The sequence below is a fragment of the Hyperoodon ampullatus genome (genome assembly GCF_949752795.1).
Source record: "Hyperoodon ampullatus genome assembly, chromosome: 1".
In the NCBI taxonomy this organism is placed as follows: Eukaryota; Metazoa; Chordata; class Mammalia; order Artiodactyla; family Ziphiidae; genus Hyperoodon; species Hyperoodon ampullatus.
This window is the reverse complement of record NC_136914.1, coordinates 177437996-177460156: the sequence shown is the minus strand read 5'-3', so window position 1 is coordinate 177460156 and position 22161 is coordinate 177437996. Positions and strand designations below refer to the sequence as shown.

General features: G+C 46.0%; 1 protein-coding gene across 2 annotated transcripts in view; it reads left to right on the top strand.

Annotated features, from left to right (window-relative positions):
• SEL1L3 (SEL1L family member 3) overlaps nt 1-22161 on the top strand; it is a gene marked incomplete at both ends in the record, with an annotated part of 101007 nt that overhangs the window by 56466 nt on the left and 22380 nt on the right. For both annotated transcript variants that reach the window (XM_079701660.1, XM_079701659.1), the window contains 6 exons: nt 7416-7535; nt 10509-10649; nt 14320-14382; nt 17409-17585; nt 19964-20091; nt 21842-21925. In XM_079701660.1, coding sequence (XP_079557786.1) covers nt 7416-7535; nt 10509-10649; nt 14320-14382; nt 17409-17585; nt 19964-20091; nt 21842-21925 — 713 coding nt within the window. The remainder of the gene's footprint in view (nt 1-7415; nt 7536-10508; nt 10650-14319; nt 14383-17408; nt 17586-19963; nt 20092-21841; nt 21926-22161) is intronic.

The window sequence follows — 22161 nt, the reverse complement described above, 5'->3', positions numbered from 1 at the left end:
TTGATAGCAGGATTGTGGAATCTTAGGCAGAGCAGCTAACTGGGAACCAGACCGTTCACTCTTCCCTGTGCTGCTCCTGTATTGCACTCAGAAACCCCCAGTGGAGGAAACTTGTGCTTTGATCATTGGAAATGAATGGTTTCTGGAAAAGAAATCTACAGTGACCACTGTATAGTTATGATACATGTTGTCAGTGAACATTAAACATGAATCAAGCTATAAAATGCCCAAAGGCTGTCTGTATAGACATTCTAATTCTTTTAGAAAATAATGATTTCTTCTGAAAAAACTTACACACTCTTATCATTGTCATCTGTATTCTCTCAGCGTATATAGGCTATGTGCAAAATCTGACCTCAGTTTGACAGGAATTTATTTATTAATTGATAAAGGTTTTTTTTTAAGAATTCTTCTGAAAACACATTCAAACAAAATCAAGCCACAAAATAATATTTCCATTGTTCTGCTAAGCCTGAATGTGTTAATAAAGCCCTGTATGTATATATTATACTTTTAGGAATTCTAATTCAGCATAATTTAGCAAGGGGAGACGGTTTGTTGCTAACAAGCTCCTTTTCTTTTGAAGATTTGGCCCATGAAGTGTTTATGATTATGAAAGAAAATGTTTAATTGGTCAGAACCAGAGAAGATGAATAGAGAAGATCCATCTTGCAGCTGGAAAGTCGTGTGATTAAGAGCCATAGATAGGAATTATACAGTTAGAAGAGTTGTATCATAGCTCATTTTCTTAAGAATGTGTAATTAATGGTTTCTTGAGAATTTAAGCAGGTGTCATACATTGATTTAAATGTCCTTTTGTTGAGAGATCTATTAATTCACCAGCAGCACATAACAAATGAGGAGATATGGAAAGCCAGACCCCTAATTAACAAACCAAGGATCCGTCAGTAACTTCTTTCTTGATTCTTGTTTCATTTTCTCTTTTATGTAACTCGTGGTTCCCATCAACTTCATCTTCTTTATTCATAATCTTGCTTCATGTCACTTCTTTATGATTTAGGGGGACTCTGCTTCAGGTTAAAGAGAAAGAAGATGGTAGAGTTTTTTTTGATTTTTGGTTTGTTTTTGTGGCTTAATCACAAATGGATTCCTTTCATTCTCTTCACACCTCAGAATTTGCTCTTCTGAAAGGTTTGGTCCTCAGCCTTCTCTGTCTACACCTTCTAGAGGGCAGGGGGTCTCATCAACATCCCTGGTTTCAACTGCCCTCCACATACGGATGACATGCACATCTTATTCTCAGGCTGAGGTCTTTCTTAAAACCCCCATCTGCAATCGTAACATACCACAAAGGGAACACACCACCTCCTCCTCTCTATTCCCCACAGACACCTCAACCAATGGCACCATTGTCCATGCCAGCAACGGGGGAGTCACCTTTGATCCCCCCATCATCCTACCAGCTCTAATCCCCAACAGCGTTACATGCAGCTCTCCTTCATCATCTCTCCCCTGAGTGACTCTGACAGCCTCCTGTTCTACTCTGAGTTATGGAATGAATTGACCCCTAAATTCATATGTTGAAGCCCTCACCCCCAGTACCTCAGAATGGGACACTGCATTTGGAGCTAGGACCTTTAAGAGAGGATTAAGTTAAATGGAGTCATTAGTGGCCCTACTCCAGTATGACTGGTGTTCTTACAAGAAGAGGAGATTGGGACGTAGATGAAACAGGGGGACAGCCACGTGAGGACACAGCTAAGGAAAGGGGCCTTAGAAGAAACTAAACCTGCCACCATCTTGATCTTGGACTTCCAGCCTCCAGAAGTGTGAGAAAATTAATTTCTGTTGTTTAAGCCACGCAGTTTGTGGCGTTTTGTTATGGCAGTCCTGGCAAATGAATTCACCTCCTAACTGGCCTTTCTGTTGCCAGTCTTGCCCCTTCCCATTTTCTTCCCACGGAGGCCAAAGAGGGCAGTCAACAGTGGAGGTTCTCAACCTGACTGCACATCAGAATCACATGGGGACTCAGAGAATACCTCTGCACAGGCTCCACCCCACAGTCTTATTGAAGTGACAGAGGGAGGGTCCAGGCATGTAATAGGCGTATATATGTCTATGTGCATGTGTGTATTTAAATAGCTCCTCAGATGGGCGTAACGTGCAGTCAGCGTTGAGAAGTACTGACCCGGAAGCACTAAGTCCAGCTCATCACTTGGCATAGGAGATGTTCCTTGATCTGGTTTCTCTCTGCTTCCCCAACCTCAGCTCTCAGCGATTCCATGTTTGGCCTGCCCACCCTGGCAATGCCAAGCTTTTGGTCACACCATGCTGTCCACAATTCCTGGCCCTGCTCAGTCTCCTCTGCCTGGTTTGCTTTCTCCACTCCCACCCCCTTTTCCTGCCTCCTGACCCCCGCTCCTACTAGGATGCTGGGCTCAGACACCACCACCTCCTTGGATCTTCCCTTTGCTGCGCCGCCATGGCACCCGGGCACATCCCCGCCATTGCTCTATGATGGGTGCTGTGTACAGGTCTCGGAGCCAGCTCTCCCAGTAGACTGTGAGCTCCCTGAGACAGGCACCTTGTCTGTTCACGTCGGTGACCCCAGTGCCCAGCCCTGTGCTTGACATGTAGTTGGCACTCACTGTTTACTGATGGGATGGTGGACAGCATGAGAGTGCTGAGTATCCAGTGATGAACACAAAGCGATCACGTCTCCTTGATTCTCTGGTGCTTTTTGATGCAACCAGGGTTCATTGTTGAGGGCAAGCACCCAGGCACTTGGCTTTCAACTCTGCCCCTCTTGCATTCAGCACCGCCTTTGTATGAGGAACACCCCGTTTGGGGAATCTTGGGTACTTGCTTCCCTGTCTCTCCATCATTACACCTGATATGCCTCCATTCTTACTTTAAAATCCCTAAAATGTTAAATTTCAACAAAGAAAACTTACCCCCCCCATTGGAAGCCAAACATTATAGCTGATTTTTGTTGTTGTTGTTGTTGTACCCGGGCCTCTCACTGTTGTGGCTTCTCCCATCGCGGAGCACAGGCTCCGGACGTGCAAGCTCAGTGGCCATGGCTCACGGGCCCAGCCGCTCTGCGGCATGTGGGATCTTCCTGGACCGGGGCACGAACCCGTGTCCCCTGCATCGGCAGGCGGACTCTCAACCACTGCGCCACCAGGGAAGCCCTATAGCTGATTTTAAACACCCGAAGAGGCAGGTTCCTCATGGTGGTGTCTACAGGCCCTGACGGAAGGAGTGGTTTAAGTGTAGGCTCTGAAATTGCCCTGCTCCTGAGTTCCCAGGAGCACTGGCTGGAGCGTTATAGTTCACGACTTGAGAGAATGCAGATGCTCCAGAAAATGGGGGGCCGCTGAGAGGTTTTTCTCTCCAGGTCCAAATTCCACCACATCCTTCGCCCTCCCTACTCCCTCCCGGCTCTGCGCTCCATCCTGCCTTTCCTGTGATTCATTGCAGACAGCTGATATGATGTGAACACTGCCCTTGCAGCCTATAGGCTGAGCAGAGAGAAAGGAAGTAAAGCGTATGAAGAGTCAGGGTCTGTGGGACAGTGTGATGCCTTCTCTGACACTGGGTCCAGGGGCATCTGAGGACTGTAGAGTCTCTGGACATTGGACCTCCTCTAACCTGGTCAGCTGGTTTTAACCCTACGGTATAGGCTATGAACTGCTCATTCTAGAGACGTTGATTTTACAACACAGCAACAAAAGCAATCCACCTCCCCGGGAAGGCACAGAAGATTCCAGAACAGGTCAGTCTGGGACTCTGGGTCCCTGTCAGCTTCTCCCCAGCTCTGCCCCCCACCATGGTCCCCACCGTTCCTTCTCCACACTAAAGCTTCTTCTGGGATTGGTCACTTTCCCATCTGAGGCATCATTCCCTGGTCTCAAAATGTTTGATGATGAACAACCCAACACTGCTCCCTTTTAGGGGTTGTTCCTTCATCAGATGTCTTCGTAGATGGTTGGTTTTCATGGAAGGCCTTGGACACGTGGCTCTGACTGGTGCTGGATGCCACTCTGGGGACCCCAGAGCTGTGAAGACACAACCACCGGCCCAGGTGTGGCAGGCAGCTGTGGTGTGGCTCCAGGGCCAGTTTGCCTGGTTCAGGTCCCAGGTCTGCATTCACCGGGTGTAAAATCTTGGATAATCGCACTCACTTTTCTGTCTCTGCACAGCTTTTTCACCTGTAAACACTGCCATGACTGTCTGCACCTCACATAGCTTATAGCATGTATAAATTAATCGTATGATGTGTGTTGAGTGGACCTCAGCACACAATGTGGATGCTCTCAAATGTTTCCAGCCCCAGCACTCCCTCCTTAAATCTGTCCCTTCCATCTTCAAAAGCACCGAATTCTCTTAGATAGATCTTCATCCCCCCAGTGTAAGGCTTTGAGCTGTACAAAACTGCAAATACCAATAAGAGGGCTAACATTCTAAACTCCTATCAGCTCTTTACATGATAGAATGAACTAAAGACCTAAAAAATGATGAGTTACCATTCCTGAGAGCTTCCCATATGCCAGATGCTCTGGTAAGATCTTCACAAACAATCTCATTTAATCCTCATGCAACTCTGTGAGGTCAGTACAAGTATTGTTCCCATTGTACAGATGGGGCAACTGAGACTCAGGGTAGCCAAAGAACTTGCCCAAAGTTGCACAGCAAATGAGCAATGCAGCCTAGATTTGAACCTGGATGTTACTAACTCTTCACACTATAAAAAATAATGGCTAATAGGTGGAGTGCTTTTGATGTAGCAGATACCATTCTAAGCTTCATTTTTATGGATATAGAAACTAAGGCTCAAATAAATAAAGTCAGTGGCCCAAGGCCCACAGGTAGTTAGTGGTGAGTTAGAATTCATGTCCACTGGGTCTGATGCGAAAAGTTGTGCTCTTAATGGCCCTGCCCTACTGCAAAGCTCAATGGTACTACCCAGGGAAGCAGGAAGGGGCTAGGTCAGGAGACAGTGAGATAAAAGACAAAAGAGTTCCTTCTTCAGAGTGATGCATGGTTGCCCAGGTGCCCTGCAAACGTGGCCTTTGCCAAGACCCCTCTCACGACACTGTTAGATGGAGTTCATTATGTATAAGGGGAGACAATGAAACAGCCCCCATCTGCTTCTCCCAGATGCATGAGTCATTCACAGGGTGGTGCAGCTAGGTGAGGACTATGGACCCCACAGCCAGCCAGCCTGGGTTTGATTCCAAAGTTTGAAGAACATAGGTAAGTTACTTAACCTTTCTGGGCCTCAGTTTCCACATCTGTGAAATGGGGATATTGATGGTGAATGTCTTGTAAGGTTGCAAAGATTCAGTGAGTCATTCTGGACCAAGCAGTTGGTCGCCGCACACAGTTCTCGCTGGTGATTATGATCTTACCACTGCCAGAGAGTAGCAGAAACACCTAAGAGTATAAATCCTTGCAGGATAGAAACTCTGGTTTCACGTGTTCTGTGTTTCATTCAAGTCCCATGACAAAGTTAAGGAAGAAGAAACAAAATAAGGAAAAGAAGGAAATTAACCCCAAATCAAAACACCCAAACTCTCCAGTTGAACGAAAAACTTCTAGCTGAGAATTCTATTGTTCTAGCAGCCTGGGCTTCAGCCCAGGATTCCAGAGCCTTCCCGCTAGAGGGCGACATCATGGGGGAGCCCATCAGAGCCTGTCTTTGGAGTCAGACCAACCTGGCTTCCAGGGCTAGCTCTACAGCGTGACCTTGAGTTCATGGTTTCACCTTCTGAGCTTCAGTTTCTTTACATATAAATTGAGGACACTGATATTTGGGCCACAGCCCTGCTGTGAGGATTAAATGAGAAAAACATTTGTTAAACACCCCGCACATACTTGGTTTCAGTCAAAGGTGGTGGGCATCATTATTCCAATTGTTGCTGTTTGCTGGGGGGCGTCTCAAGGTTAGACATCCAGCAGGAATTGATACCACTGGGTTCCTAGCTCTGTCCCCAAGTCTGTCTGCTACTGCCCCTGAGAGGGACCTTTGGCTCCACATGGCCACAGCTGGGTGACCCTCTCAGGAATGGGCTACAGGCTAGTGCTTGTGAATCCAAGTCGTTTTCTTCACTGACAAACAGAAAGGGTCAGCAGGGAAATCAGGCCTGGCTCCTTGTTCTCTAAGGCTTCTTCCCAAACGCATGCAGATTCAATTTTATCACCATCTGCTTGTGGCCTTGAAGCCCTTCCCAGGCGCTCCTGGTACTGTTAGACCGTTCATCATGTATAAGGGGAGACTGTCAAACAACAAGGCCATTTTTTGGATAAACAGCCAAAATTTATACATAAAAATGAGTCTTGGGGCTTCCCTGGTGGCGCAGTGGTTGAGAGTCCGCCTGCCGATGCAGGGTACACGGGTTCGTGCCCCAGTCTGGGAGGATCCCACATGCCGCGGAGCGGCTGGGCCCGTGAGCCATGGCCGCTGGGCCTGCGTGTCCGGAGGCTGTGCTCCTCAACGGGAGAGGCCACAACAGTGAGAGGCCTGCGTAGCGCAAAAAAAAATAATAATAATAATAATGAGCCTTATTTTCTTTTTTTTTTTTTTTTTTTTTTTTTTTGCGTTATGTGGGCCTCTCACTGTTGTGGCCTCTCCCGTTGCGGAGCACAGGCTCCGGACGCACAGGCCCAGCGGCCATGGCTCACGGGCCCAGCCGCTCCGCGGCACGTGGGATCTTCCCAGACCGGGGCACGAACCCGTGTCCCCTGCATCGGCAGGCGGACTCTCAACCACTGCGCCACCAGGGAAGCCCGAGCCTTATTTTCTTCAAAGGAGGCAGATACCTGGGAGGCTGTGTGCAAATTCAAAACATTTTGTGAACTTTCCCTTGGATTCCTCTTTAGAGCCTCTGGCACATTCTTGCTCACATCCTCAGAGTTAATATGCCCTCCTCTTTTCAGTGTAGATTTCATTTTGAAATAGCCGAAAGATATCGGAGGCTGAGCCTGCTAAATAAAAAGGGTTGAGTCATGCAGGATACTGACACTTTGGAATAAAAAAATAATAAGGTTATACTTAGAAAATATTGATTTACTTTTTTTTGATGCCGTGTAATCTGACTCTGCAATCAGCAGCACAGAGGTGGACTTCTGAACCAGCTTGAGAGATGGAAGAGGAAGTGGGATAAATTTTGTCCTCCGAAGGAAAACACTTTGATAGGAACAAAAATACCCATTTAGATATAGGACATGTGATCCATTCATTTAAAAAAGAATTTGATCTCATGGCTCTGTGGACACACCTCATATTTCAATTATTCATATGGTTTTTACTTGAGCAGTTGCTGCTTTAAGAACAATGTCATGCCTTTTGCATGCCCATATCATTTAGATATTTTCATTCTCCCTTCTTCTCCCCTCCTTCCCTCCCTCCCTTCCTTCCCTCCTTCTTTTCTTCCTTCCTTCCCTTTTAGGCATACGTTGAGACAATTAGACTAAAAGATGATGAAGTTCTCAAGGTACAAACCAAAGAAGATGGAGACGTCTTCATGTGGCTGAAGCATGAAGCTACTCGAGGCAATGCGGCGGCTCAGGTAAAAATGCATTCCACAGTTTTGGAAAGTCTCTCAGCCACGACAGACCAGGTTACACCGTGATAGTAAAGTATCCCAAACCTAGTGGCTTAACACAACACCAGTGTACTGTTGTTCTCTGCTGTTCTCACTACATGTCCAATGGGGGTGGCATGGGCTGTGCTCTCATAGTCCCCTAGGAGCCCAAGCTAACAGAGGCTTCACCAAAACATGCTTCCAAAGCCATTGCCGCAGGATGACGCTGCGACACATCACAGGCTGAGTCTTAACGCTTCTGCTCAGAAGGGGCACGAGTCATTTCTCACATTTCATCGGCCAAAGGAAGTCAGCTGGTCACTCTTGACTTGAGTGAACCGGAAATGTAGTCCAACCGGACCCAGAGGAGAGAGAGCCATGATATTTATGATCAGTCCTAAGACTACCATCAGACATTTTAGTGCATCAGATAGAAATAAAAAGAAGCATCTTGGAGTGCAGGAGAGATTAGGTGGGCATCGAGAAGGCCACAAAATCAGCTAGGGGAATAATAGAAACTCTGTGTTGCATGTAAGACCAAAAGGATTGACCTTGTCACTTGAACATGTTTTGTCTTTTGGATAGACCTGTAAGAGGTACAAGAAAGGGCAGAGGGCTGGGAGGACCCCCCCACCCCATCTGACTTCTTGCCCTGATTTCACTATGAAGAAAAGTCCTTGTGGGAGCCAGCTAAGGCTGATTGCACTGGAGGAAGGAAACCTCCTTCCCTAAGGATGGATTTAGCTTTTGCTTTGTGTTCCCAGTGAGCACAGTGTCAGGAAGAGCCTCTGCTCTGGGTCTGCCAAGCAGGCAGAAGACCAGAGATGGGAAGGAGAAAGAAAACCAAAGAACGCATTGACAAACAAACACTTCAGAGACCCTGTAGTAACGGGTCTCCCATCCCTCCTTAGAGGTCTTCCTAGCATCTCAGAAGATGCTTTCCTGGAAGTTATAAGGTTTTCTTTTCGGGGGTGGAGGATGGAAGAGAAGGAGATGAGAGGAGAAGTAGAAAGAAGGAAAGAAAATCAGGGCCCACAAGGGGCCAGAATGATAGCAATGTTGCCTGTGCCTCCGTCTTGGGCTCTGTCCCAGCCTGCAGTCTTTCTAGTTCAGGAAGGAATTCCAGTGCATAGTTCAGGAAATGCTGCTGCCAGATTTCATGAGTGCTCCAGAGCTTGTGTGAACATTCCTAACAAAGACACTTCTTCCCTCCTTCATTCAGCAAATCTTTGTTGCGTTGCTTCTATGAGTTTCTGTTGAGTTCTGCTGGGTGGGAGCTGGGGGCACAAGGGCAGACAAATAATGTCTTGAGATTCCTACACCAAAGACCCCCAGCTTCGACTGAGTCTAATGGTGGAGCCAGCCATGTAGACAGATGCTGGGATAGTGCTGTAGGGAGAGGCCCTGATATGGATGTGCACAGGCCTCCATGCTGTTCACTGCGCCAAGAGGACGCACAGTACCTCCCAAGGAGAGGGCATTTCACGAGAGGAAACAGTGTGGTTGTTGATCCATCAGCTCTGGCCTGGGCGCAATAGATTCCTTCACATACACACACACACACACACACACACCCCACACATACACACACACACCCCACACACATACACACACACACACCCCACACACACATGCACACACACACCCCACACACATACACACACACACACCCCACACACACATGCACACACCACCCCCCACACAAACGTACACACCACACACATACACACCCCACACAGATACACCCCCCCACCCACATAAACACACACACACACACACACACACCACACACATACATACGCACCCCACACACACCACCCACCCCTACCCCCACACACACCCCACACACATACACACATGCACACACCACCCACATACACACACAGACACCCCCCACACCCCCCCACACACATACCCCACACACATACACCCCCCCACACACACACACCCCACACACATACACACACACGCCCCACACACACACCCCACACACACCACACACACACACCCCACACACATACACATACACAAACACACCCCACACACATACACATACACACACATACACACACACCCCCCACACACACATGCACACACCACCCCCCACACAAACGTACACACCACACACATACACACCCCACACACATACACATACACAAACACACCCCACACACATACACATACACACACATACACACACCCCCCACACACACATGCACACACCACCCCCCACACAAACGTACACACCACACACATACACACCCCACACAGATACACCCCCCCACCCACATAAACACACACGCACACACACACCACACACATACATACACACCCCACACACACCACCCACCCCTACCCCCACACACACCCCACACACATACACACACACCCCACACACATACACACACACATATCCCACACACATACACACATGCACACACCACCCACATACACACACAGACACCCCCCACACCCCCCCACACACATACACCCCACACATACACACACACATACACCCCCCCCACACACACACACACCCCACACATACACACACACGCCCCCCACACACACCCCACACACACCCCACACACACACCCCACACACATACACATACACAAACACACCCCACACACATACACATACACACCCCACACACATACACACACACCCCACCCACATACACCACACACACACCACACACACATACACACCCACACACACACACACACCCTGTCCACATACACACACACAATTTCCAACTTGTGTTAATGACTTGTATTTACACCAGTTCATCTTCAGTGCTCTTGTACCCAGAAGGAAGATAACATGTGTCTACTTAAATCTTGGTTCTCAATATAAAAACATTGTAAACTAGGTTTGCCTTCCCCCCTTTTTAAAGTCTTGTTTATTAAGCATAACACAGGAAAGTCATTATTCTAAATTGCTATTCTCTTGAAGCAACGGTTGGCCCAGATGCTGTTCTGGGGCCAGCAAGGCGTGGCCAAGAACCCAGAAGCGGCTATTGAGTGGTACGCCAAGGGTGCCCTGGAGACTGAGGACCCCGCGTTAATATACGACTATGCCATCGTGTTATTTAAGGTAAGAATCACTCAGTTTGTGCCGAAATTGCACAATTTCTATCAGACTTCCCAAGTGGTTTCCTGTAGGCATGCAGTGAATCAGGGAGCCTGTAACTGAAGAACCTTAGGACATGCTTCTGTCAGTCTGGATGGAAAGGGGTATGAAAAGGCAAAGTCAGAAGCAGTTCCCTGGTCTCGTTTTTAATCATTTGTCTTAGGTTTGACACCTGGATTCTCTCTGCTTTTGCAAGAACTGACATTCTGGAGCAGGCACCCATATTTTACAGATTGGTACACGGCCAGCAGCCCCAAAGGTGCTGCAAGTTCTCTATCAGGCAGAGTTATCATTGAATTATAGCTAAGACCAAGTGCATGTTTGGGCTGGATCCCAACAGTCCCATTGATCGATACAAAGATCTTGGTTTTAAGCCAACAGGAGAGCAGTGGGACGGATGGGAAGTGCATTAGCCCAGGAGATAGAGGATGGAGTTCAAATCTCTCCTCTGCAACGATTAGCTGCATCCTTGGACTTATCCGATCTCATGAGACACTGGTAATGACCACAGATGGAGTGAAATAACCTAAGGAAGGGGCTCCAAGAACTGTAAAATGCTTTACAAAATAATAATATTTCACATTGATTGATGCAGTGCTTATTACCTGATGTACATGTATTAACACATTCAATCCTCGAGACAACTTTGCAAGGTAGGTATCACGGTGTATTATGATAGCTGTTCATATGTGTGGAGACAGAGGCTCAGAAAGGGTTTGTAACTTGCCCAAGGTTGAACAACTGGTGTGTTTCAGACCTGGGACTGGGATGCTCTTCATCCCTGAATGCAGAGACATCAATTCACCAATCTTGGGAAAGCTGTTGGCTCTAGTAAGGAAACCCTTGGTCCCTATGTCCAGACCCAATGGAGGCAGCTGCCCACAAAGAGCGAGTGTCTTCAAACAAGGACGTGGATACACGTGGCTGGGCTCATCTCCAGAACCACAGCTGTGGCCACTCACTAATTAACAACCATGACTCTTGCTACCTTTCTGGCCCTCCAAGTCTTAAAAACCTATTGGTTGTTACGGTTTCCAAGTTTAGAGCCCAGACTTTTTCTTTGTAGTCGTTAAATCAACATAGAAATGGTTTGACTCTTAGCTATATGCCAATGCATTCGTATATTTATATAATAAACACCCATTCTGGGTTGACAAAATGCCAGACTCTGTGCTAGATGGAGGGACATATGGATGCATGAGCCTCATCCTTGACCTCAGGGGTCTCAGATACTCGTGGGCAAGACAGAGGACTGAGACAGGCACAGAGGAGAGGCACCAGTCCACCAGAGTTGGAGCTGGCCACTGCCCAAAGTACAGAGAAGAAAAGGCATGACTCAGACATTACTTCTGCCCACCAGGAGCTTGAAATCTAGAGGGAAAGCAAAATATATAAATAAATGATATGGGAGGTGACAGGATGTTTCTTCAGGGTCTGATTTCCCAAACCTTAAAGCTTTTTTGGTTTTCCTGCATTCTAAGTTATCTCTGAGCGGGAGGAAGGAAGCCCTTTATCTACATCTCAAGGCAGATTTTTACCTCTGGCCAAAGGTGTCTTTAAGTATTTTCAATGTAAAAAAAACCCATACAAAAAAATGAACTTTCCAAACATGAAGAATGGCAACATGCTCTCGGCTTGTTGTCTTGTGTGGATGTTCGGCTTATTGTATTCAAAGATGGCGCCATGATGACAGCTATAGTTTGTCCAAGATGGTCAGATACATCCCATTTCACATCCACATGAGGATGGAGCTTGGACTTTTACTGCAGCAACTGTCCTCCATGGATTCATTCAGTGGATGAAGTTATTGAGCACTTGCTATGCATCACGACTTTATACTTCTCTCACTTTACAACTTCCAGTACTACTCAGACTTGTGCATAGTGTGTAGTCTTTGTGCAAGAACTCACCCCACTTCTGATTATATAATTACACTGGAAAATCCCTGGCCTAGAACTCAGAGTATCTGAGTTCTGGTTGCAGATCTAACTGTGAGGTTTTGGGTAAGTCAACCCCTCTGGGCCCCAGTTTTATTCCTTGAAAACAAAGAAGTTGGAGAAAAACTTTGAGTGCAACCAGGTTCTGACATTTCGTCATCCTGGTCGTTCTGTTGCTTTCCCCGAAATCCAAAAAGCTTGTCTCATTGCTTCCATCCAGTTACTACAAACAGCCTTCATGTCCTTTTGTCTTTCCTCTCCCTCTCTAATTAAACGAAGTAATGGTGCACTTCTGAAAAATATTTTCATCTTCCACTTTGCTTCAGCTCATCGGTTTTATGAAATAGGTAAGTTAAAATCAAGTAGAAACTCATTGTATGTAATTTAACCTTTATTTGGATTCACAGTTTTATTTTGGGTCCTGGAAAACTACAAAGACAGATTCTGCAGCATGTTTTCTGTATCCTGTAAGGAGGTTACAGATCATTATACTTTCTCAGCATGGGAATTTAAATATATAGGAGAAAATACAGCATGGCAGTTATAAACTTGGACTCTGGAGCCTGGGTTCACATCCTGCCTCTACTCCTTGCTCACTATGTGATTCTGGGCAAGTTTCTCTGATGAGAATGATAGCAGCACCCCAGCTGGGGTTGGGAGGATTTGATATGGCAGGAGAGTTCTTGGCCCACGTTAGTTAACACAGGAATGTTTGCTAGTGCTCTCTTCATTTACTGTAGAGCTAAGAATTTAAATAGAGTTAATAGCTGTATTCATTGCAAAGCCCTCTAACATTATATCACATGTGACCCTGTCAAGCGCTGAGTCTGAGACCAGGAGGACTCCATGGGCTGTGTAGGTCAATAACAGACTCTAAGTGAGCTTGGAAGCATCAGGGTTTTCATCCGGCTCTTCTCACTTGCCATGTGCATGGTCAGCGCTATGTTGAGAGAGCCCTCAGGGTCACCCCCCCACACCCCGCTCCACCCTCACACCCACCATTTTCCCATGTGGTCCTGCAGACACCCCAGCATGGTCCCACGGAGTTCTGCTCTTGTAACAAGAACTCCAAGGCCACATCTCTCTCTGTGATGCACAAACCACCTCTGCTGGAAAAACTTGATTTTGCTAGAGGAAGCTTGTCAGTTTGGTAGCGTCTGAGGGAACAGATTCTAAGGGGTCCTGTCTCCCTCACCACTGGCTCTCGAGCTGTTTCTGAAGCCACAGTGCTCCACCTTGGGGACTCCCACGAGGACGCTGGAAGGTTGCAAATGACAGGCTAATAACTCTTGACTGTCCGATGCAGATAAAGTGCTCTGTCTGCTCGCATATTAGGCAATCCCCAGAGAAACACAACCAGGATGACCAGACTCAGTTAACCTTTTTCATGGCTTCTCCCAACAGCACCTGCGGATTGACGGGAATGTGATTCCCTGGACCATCAATGGGGGAATTTTATGGATGCTAAGCTGGGAGGGTGAGGTTTATTGCCTCTCTTCTACAAATCTATGCAAAATAATGATGATGATGATGATGATGTAACAGCTCTGTATATAGAAATCTTCAAGATTAGATTTTTAATTGAGAAGGCTTGGGCTTTAGTATCTTCTATTGAACACTGACAGATGGGTGTGATGGTTTTGCGTGCAACTCTGCGTTTATTTTCTTCGTGATCATTGCTGTTTATCATTGTTTAGGGTCAAGGAGTAAAAAAGAACAGACGGCTTGCCTTACAGCTGATGAAGAAAGCAGCTTCCAAGGTAACACTTGTGCATATTGTCAGAGGGAAACATTTCCGCCACACACACCCATACTCTTAAGTCGAGGAGAGTGAATGGCCAGCCTTCTGAAGAAGGTAGAAATGCAGTGGGGAGGGAGGGGTCGCTGGCATTGCAGTGATTAGTCATTTTTGAGCTACAACATATACAGAAACCTGCACAGTGAGGACGGCAAAATTCGAAAGCCAAACTCACTTTCCAGTCAATAGAATTCAGACCGATTTTGTTTGAAGGCTAAAATTATAATCAAGGGCTGCCCTAATAACAAGCAGCAGCAGGGGGGCTCTTTGAAACTGAATGGGTATAAATGCCATTGAATTAGGAAAACCTAAAGCCTGAATCCTCTAAGTTTAACCCTGTTGTGTCCAATGCTCATTTGCTTCTCCGTGCTTTAACAAAGGGGCTGTTTATCAAGTTTATTGCCGAGTTTAGGAATTATTTTCCTTTTGTCACTATTTACTCTTCAAAGTTGTCTTCAAGCCAACTACTTTAAATATTGCACTACAGAATGGAGGTTATAATATCACCTGTGAGGGGACACACACACACACACGCACACGCATGCACACAGGCATGCATGCATACATATCCCTGTGTGCAAACCCCCAATGCATGCACATCCACACGTGCACACTCACATGTGCTTGCATACAGATTTGCAAATAAACGGATTGGTAGAAACCGTAATTTTACAACCTTGACAGGGCCCTTTATAGCCCTTCAGGCTCTTGAATGTGCCTCCCTCCCCAAGGCTGATAATATTTGCCCTATCAACAAAGACTCCTGAAGTAACCATGCCATTTTTTCTTCCTCAATTCCCTTTCTTTAGGGAGCTCAGAGTGTCTTTTTTTCTGTAGAACAGGAAGTTGGAGCATGGAGTAAGAATGCCAAGAGGCTTTTTCTCCACCTGTGTGGTTTCTAGAGGACATGTGACCCAGGAGAAGGGAACCACTGAAGCGCATGCCAGCTCCTGACCCTGACACAGACTATAGAGCAGAAATAGAAAAGCAGCTTAATGGTGGTCATTGAGGGCATGGTTCCAGAGCATCCTAAAATGGGGAAGTAATGGGGATTCCTGGCAGGTGTGAAATTTGCATCTCTTTAGCATGCTAGTGGTGAATTGTTGTCTAAGGTGCTTTATTCTGAATGTAGTTTTGGCAGAGCTGAGATGAATATTGGAGGAAATGCAGTTTTATGGCCTGGAATACTCGCATTCTTAAAAGCATTACATGATTCTCACCCATTCATTCTGCAGGGAGTTATTAAGCCCTTCCTCTTTGTCAGGCACTTGGTGAAGCATAGAGTTTGATTTTTGGAATTAGCTAAAAGTCACTTGGATACAGCTGGAAATGTCCGGAATAAGGTGTAAGCGTTAAGAAATAAAACAAGATTTCTTGTGGTGCTCCTGATCTGGGTCCAAATACAATTTCTAAAGGACATTCTGGGAATGTTTTGAGTGATGACAGGTACCTTTGAATAAACCAGTGTGTCTGGAGGTGAGCATTGCACAAGCCATTTTGATATGTATTCCGTACACTTATTCCAAAGCTGGTTATTGCCACTATATATGATGTGGTCTATTACTTCACGGAAATGCATTCATCCTGCAAATTCTCAGGAGGCCGCCTTGCATCTGGTACCATGCAAGGCTCAAGAAGAATGCCTCTATGACTGATCCTCGGCCCTGACACCATCCCAAGTGTTGACTATCTTGAGGGCCTACGAATCTGAACCCTACTCTTGATCCTCAGGGTGTAGGATTTGGATTCTGTTTTGTGTGTCATAGGCATTCAAAAGATGGCTTTCATTCATTGGCCAAGTATTTATTGAGCACTTACTCTACGCCAAGTACTAACATAGGTGCTTGGAATACAAAACAAAGATCCCTGCCCTCATGGAGCATCTGTTCTAATGGGCCTTGTCAGTTTCTTTCTCCTGGTCTTCCTGGCACCTGGAGTCCAACGTGAAAAGTAGGAGGTAGAGCATTTTAGGAGTTGTTGCAGACTGAAAAGGCTGCAGGCTGGTATCTTGGCATCCATTATTGAGGGATACCTGTCCTTCACTTCTGAAAGGGGAGGCAAAAGAGATTTGGTTCCACACTTGGACCCTAACTTAACCTGTCTCCCAGATGCAAGGGCACTCACTGTTTGCTTCTCCAGTCCTTTTCTCCCCTGCTTGTCCATGGTCTTGTGGATCTGGCAGGAAAGGGGGAATGAGAGCACCGAATGCCCAGGTTTGCACACTTACACCCCTGCAGGGCTCCTGAGCCTTCATCAGCCAGACTGGAGCAGGTGGGAGCATCTGGGGAGAGCAGAGGCAGGGCCCTGAGAGCATGAATCAGCAAGAACAAGGAGGCTTAAGACTAGACTCACATGAACCAGGCCTTCTGTGGTACAGTCCCAATTTAGACACAGTTCTGAGACCACCCCACTCCCCTCTGCCTCAGCCCCAACCAGACCCTACCTGTCGGAGCTGGGATGCCAAGCAGTCCCACAGCACCTGTGCTTTACAAGTAGGCCATTGCGGCTGCTTCCCACAGAGGATTTGTTGGTGTTCAGGGCAGAGTAATCAAAAGATAGGCAGGCAGGTCACCTAGAAATCATCCCAGCCAGGGCAGGTTTCCGGCCTCCTGTCACAGTTGAGCGGTCATGAATTTCAAGGGCATTGTTGATACTGCAGGGCAGTAAGAGGCCTTCTGTAGATGAGGGCATTGCATAAGAGCCCATAGGGGCTGAGAGATGATTTGGGGGCCAGCATCACTGCTGAGCTGGAAGGCAGAAATCCCAGCAGCAGCTCGGTGAAATCCTCCTGGGAAGGCGCTGAGGCAGCCTCATGTTTTCCAGCACTTAACTTTTCTTTAATGCCATCTGCCCCCAAAAAAGAGACAGGAAAGGTTTTTTTCAGACTCAGGCAGAATACTTTCACAACAGTTGATTCTCTCTGGGTTTGGTTTTGTTTTTGTTTTTTTTTTAAAAAAGGAATTCCTTTCTTGTCGTTCTAAAATCCAGGGATTGCATCAGGCAGTCAATGGCCTGGGATGGTATTACCACAAGTTCAAGAAAAATTATGCCAAAGCGGCTAAGTACTGGTTAAAAGCAGAAGAAATGGGGAACCCAGATGCATCGTACAATCTTGGAGTCCTGTACTTGGATGGCATTTTCCCAGGAGTTCCTGGAAGGAATCAAGTGAGTAAGACTTGAGACCAGCTGCGCAGCTGGTCAGTCACTTAGTCATGAAGCAGGTGTACTGTATGCCCAGCCCAGACAAGGCCCCATGGGTGGTGCAGACACCACCCAAGACGCAGACCGTGATCTTGAGGAACTCAAGTGCACAGTTAGGAAGACAAGATGGTGAAGAGCAAAGGCTGGCGTTAGCCAAACGCCAAGTGTGTGCTAATTGCTGTGACCCAAACAGTTCTGGAAAGGGGAAATAGTGAAGGCCAAAGCAGTCAGAAAGGCTTCATGGAGGAGGAAGCCTAAGCTGGGGAGAGGAGAGGGAGATGATGCAAGGTGACAATGAGAGAGAGATGGTGCAGAGACTGATGACTGATCTTACTGGAAGCAAAGAAAACTGGGTCCAAATAGGGTTGCCTGGTATGAGACCAGATTTAATGGTAATGTAAATAACAATAACAATCTTCAGTGTTTGCCGAACACTTCCTCTAGGCCAGACACTCACAGACACTTTCTGTGTGCCATCCCATGTCATCCTAACTACCCTCTGGGATAGTTACTGTTATTACAACCATTTAACAGAGTAAGCAACTGAGGCTCTGAAAGGTTTCATAACTTAGAGTCATACACTTAAGTGGAGTCAAGACCTGGTCCCCATGTGAAATGGAAACCCCTTGTTATTATTAATAATAATATTGATGATGGTAATAATAATCTGAGCACCATTACATTCAACACATTAATTGAATGCCCACCCTATGCCAGGCACTCTTCCCAGGCAGTGGGGATACGGCAGCAGACAAAACAGTCCCTGCTTTGGGGAAGTTTACATTCCAGTGGAGCAGAAAGATAATAAACAAACAAATATATAGTATGAGGGCAGGTGGGATAAGTGTTATAGGGAGAAATAAAGCAGGATAAGGGGGACCGAGAGGGTAGAGATTGGGGGATGCTATTTTATAAGGGAGATCAGAGAAGGTCTCTCTGATAATGTGACACTGTACAAACTCCTAAAGGAGTCTTGTGAATGTCTGGGAGAACAGCCCAGAAAGAGGGAATAGCCAGGGCAAAAGCCCAGAGAGGAAAGCAGGTTTGGTGTGCTTCAGGGATAGCAGGGAGGCTAAACTGTCAGGATCAGAGAGCAAGAAAGGCACGAGGAGGTGGAAAATCAGGTCAAGGAGGCAGCTACGCTGAGCAAGATGGGACGGCTCTGAACAGGGCGGGGAGACGCTGTGTTTTCACAGGTTCCTCCTGGATCCTGGTGGAGACTGGGCTTGAAGGAGACCAGAGCAAGAACAAGGGGGTTAATGCATTGAATCCAAGTGAGAAAGGATGGGCAATATCAGAAGAGGTGCTGAGATGTGACTAGATTCTGGGTATATTTTGAAGGTCAAGGCATCAGGATTTGACGATGATTGGATGTGAGGTGTGAGTCAGGGAGAGGAGTCGGGATGACTCCTGAGTGTTTGGCATTTATTGAGATTGGAAGAAAAGGTAGCACTTAATGGGATGGGCTAGCTCTAGCAGCAGAGTTGGGGGTCGGGAATCAGAAAAAAAATTTTTTGTGAAGCGCCATGCCAAGCCTCAAATACATGTTATCTCATTTAATCCTCACACCATACTTTCATGCTAGCTACTATCAGAAGCCACATTTTTCAGTTGCAGAAATTGAGTCATTCTCTTAGTTGGAGAGATTAACTAACATGCCCAAGGTCACGCAGCTAGTAAGCAGCAGAGCTGGGATTTGAACCCAGGCCTGTCTGACTCCAAAGCCCATACTTAAAAATGGCAGTTAACTGCCTGGGAAAAATAATAGGAATCAGTGGAATGTATACCTGTCTAAGCGTTTGTTTTCTTTTTTCCCTCCACCTCTCTCTGACTACTAGGAAGCTGTATATTTTTATGCATTGCAAATGTCTTTTAGCCCTCCCACACATCTGCCAGAATGGATTTTTTTATTGTCATATTCTAATTCTCACCTTCCTACTGGAAATGAAGTTTTTGTGTCTGAGTTTGAAAAAAGGTATTAAGCAAGGTTAGGGAAGCAAATGCCTGAAGTTTCACCTGGTGTGACTTTCGATGCTGTCTTCTGTCTGGCTGGCAGGGGTTATGTGAGGATCTGATAAGGTGATAATGATATTCGTAGTGTCTTGTTATCTTATTTATTGGGTAAACTTAACAGAATAGCTGCGGTCAAGGTTATCATGTAGTGGGGCCAGCTTCTGTGATTGGCTGTCTTCCTGGAACTTGACTTGGTTTTCTTAAAGATGTTAGAAGTTATAAACCTGTGATGATATCAGACGTTAAGTGCCTCAGGACCTTAGCTCTGATGAAACCAGCCCAGAAGGACTTCTCACTAATGAGACTGACGTTTGCTCATCTCTTTACAGACGTTAGCTGGTGAATATTTCCATAAGGCTGCACAAGGCGGACACATAGAAGGAACCTTGTGGTGTTCTCTCTACTATATCACAGGCAACCTGGAGACATTCCCTCGAGATCCCGAGAAGGCTGTTGTGTAAGAACCTGCCAGATATTGCGTATGAAGGGAAAGCCATATATTCAATACTATATTCACCATGCCTGAGAAAATAGAGTTTTCTTTTATTCTTTTTTTCCACATTAAAAAAACATTTTTTTAATTTTAGGCTGCGCTGTTTTCATTGCTGTGCGCGGGCTTTCTCTATTTGCAGCAAGCGAGGGCTACTCTTCGTTGCGGTGCGCGGGCTTCTCATTGCGGTGGCTTCTCTTGTTGCGGAGCACAAGCTCTAGGCGCGCGGGCTTCAGTAGTTGCGCCACGCAGGCTCAGTAGTTGTGGCATGCGGGCTCAGTAGTTGCAGCATGCAGGCCCTAGAGTGGGTGGGCTTCAGTAGTTGTGGCACGTGGGCTCAGCAGTTGTGGCACACGGGCTTAGTTGCTCCGCGGCATGTGGGATCTTCCTTGACCAGGGCTCGAACCCGTGTCCCCTGCATTGGCAGGCGGATTCTTAACCACTGCACCAGCAGGGAAGCCCTTTCTTGCATTTTTAAAAATTCATCTTTATTTTAATCAGTTACACATGCACATAAAAAGCCAAGTCATTTGAAAAGACAAAAATTAAAAACAAAAATTTAGGGGCTTCCCTAGTGGTGCAGTGGTTGAGAGTCCGCCTGCCGATGCAGGGGACACGGGTTCGTGCCCCGGTCCGGGAAGATACCACATGCCATGGAGCGGCTGGGCCCATGAGCCATGGCCGCTGAGCCTGCGCGTCCGGAGCCTGTGCTCCACAACGGGAGAGGCCACAACAGTGAGAGGCCCGTGTACCGCAAAAAAAAAAAAAAAAAAAAAAATTAATTAAAAAAAAGTAATAATTTGACAAGAAAAAACAGGAAATCTCTGCCTCCCTCCCACACACTCCATTTCCTGCTCCCTGGAATAAATCACTTTTCATCTTTTAATTATTTCTTTTTTATTTGCCTCTATGTCTAAATAACATGCTTAAACCACTATTTCTTGTTATACTCATTATAGGCATTGTCTAATGAAGTCTCACTGGGAAAGATAAAGAGATATAGTTTTTTCACTCTGCCACCTCTTGCTACCCTGCATGTTCATGCTTCCTGACCTCTCCCATCTTCCCCATAAATATATCACTGGTTTGGTTGGATTGGTATCAGGGTTTACATTATTATGACAATTGAACGCTATTCACAGCTGAGCCATGTAGTATACTGTGACTACTCTTTCTTTCTTGCATAACTTTTTGTTTTCTATGGAATAATAATTATTTTTTATTGTTATTTATCTGCTTAGCTCTCTTTGTGTATTTATCATTTCTATGTACTCAATCTCCACATTCTCCTTCCATCGTCTAAATCTCCTCTTGGTATGTCTACACCCATCAGGTACTCTACTGATTTAATCTTTTTGGCAATGTCTCTGTTGGAGTCTTTGTTTAGGAAGAGCTGTCCTTCTGAAATCAACTTGCTAGAACTCTTAATAAAGATTATCTTTTTCCATGTTCGTAGACATTTTTCATTAGGTACTTTTCACATCTTTTTTCCCCCAAAGTGACAACTCCTAAGCATTCATTAGAAAGGGCATTGAATGCAAGGCTCTCAAAGTGTATCTTTCTTTATGTTCTTAACATTCAGTTCTGGTTTGTTGCTCCATAAAAATTCTAAGAAGCAAAATATTCCCCAAGTGGGATTTATTGAAATCATACGAAGTAAAAAGCAATTATTTAATTTGCCATAGTTTGTATATTTTCTCTTCTGTTTCCTTTTCAGATGGACAAAGCATGTAGCCGAGAAAAATGGCTACTTGGGCCACGTCATTCGCAAAGGCCTCAACGCCTACCTGGAGGGCTCGTGGTAAGTTAGATTAAACTTTCTTAGTCCTTACCTTTCAATCTGTCAGTGTAGTCTTATGAGATGGAGTCTTAAAATGAAACCGAAAAAGCAATTTGCAGGGAAATCACAGCCTCCCGGTAATGATATTCAGAGTATCACCGAATGATTGGCTGTTGATTAGAAAACACATCATTTCCATGTTTAATTATACACAAAAATTAGTTCTCTAGAGGGAGCATCCACATTCATCAAATTGA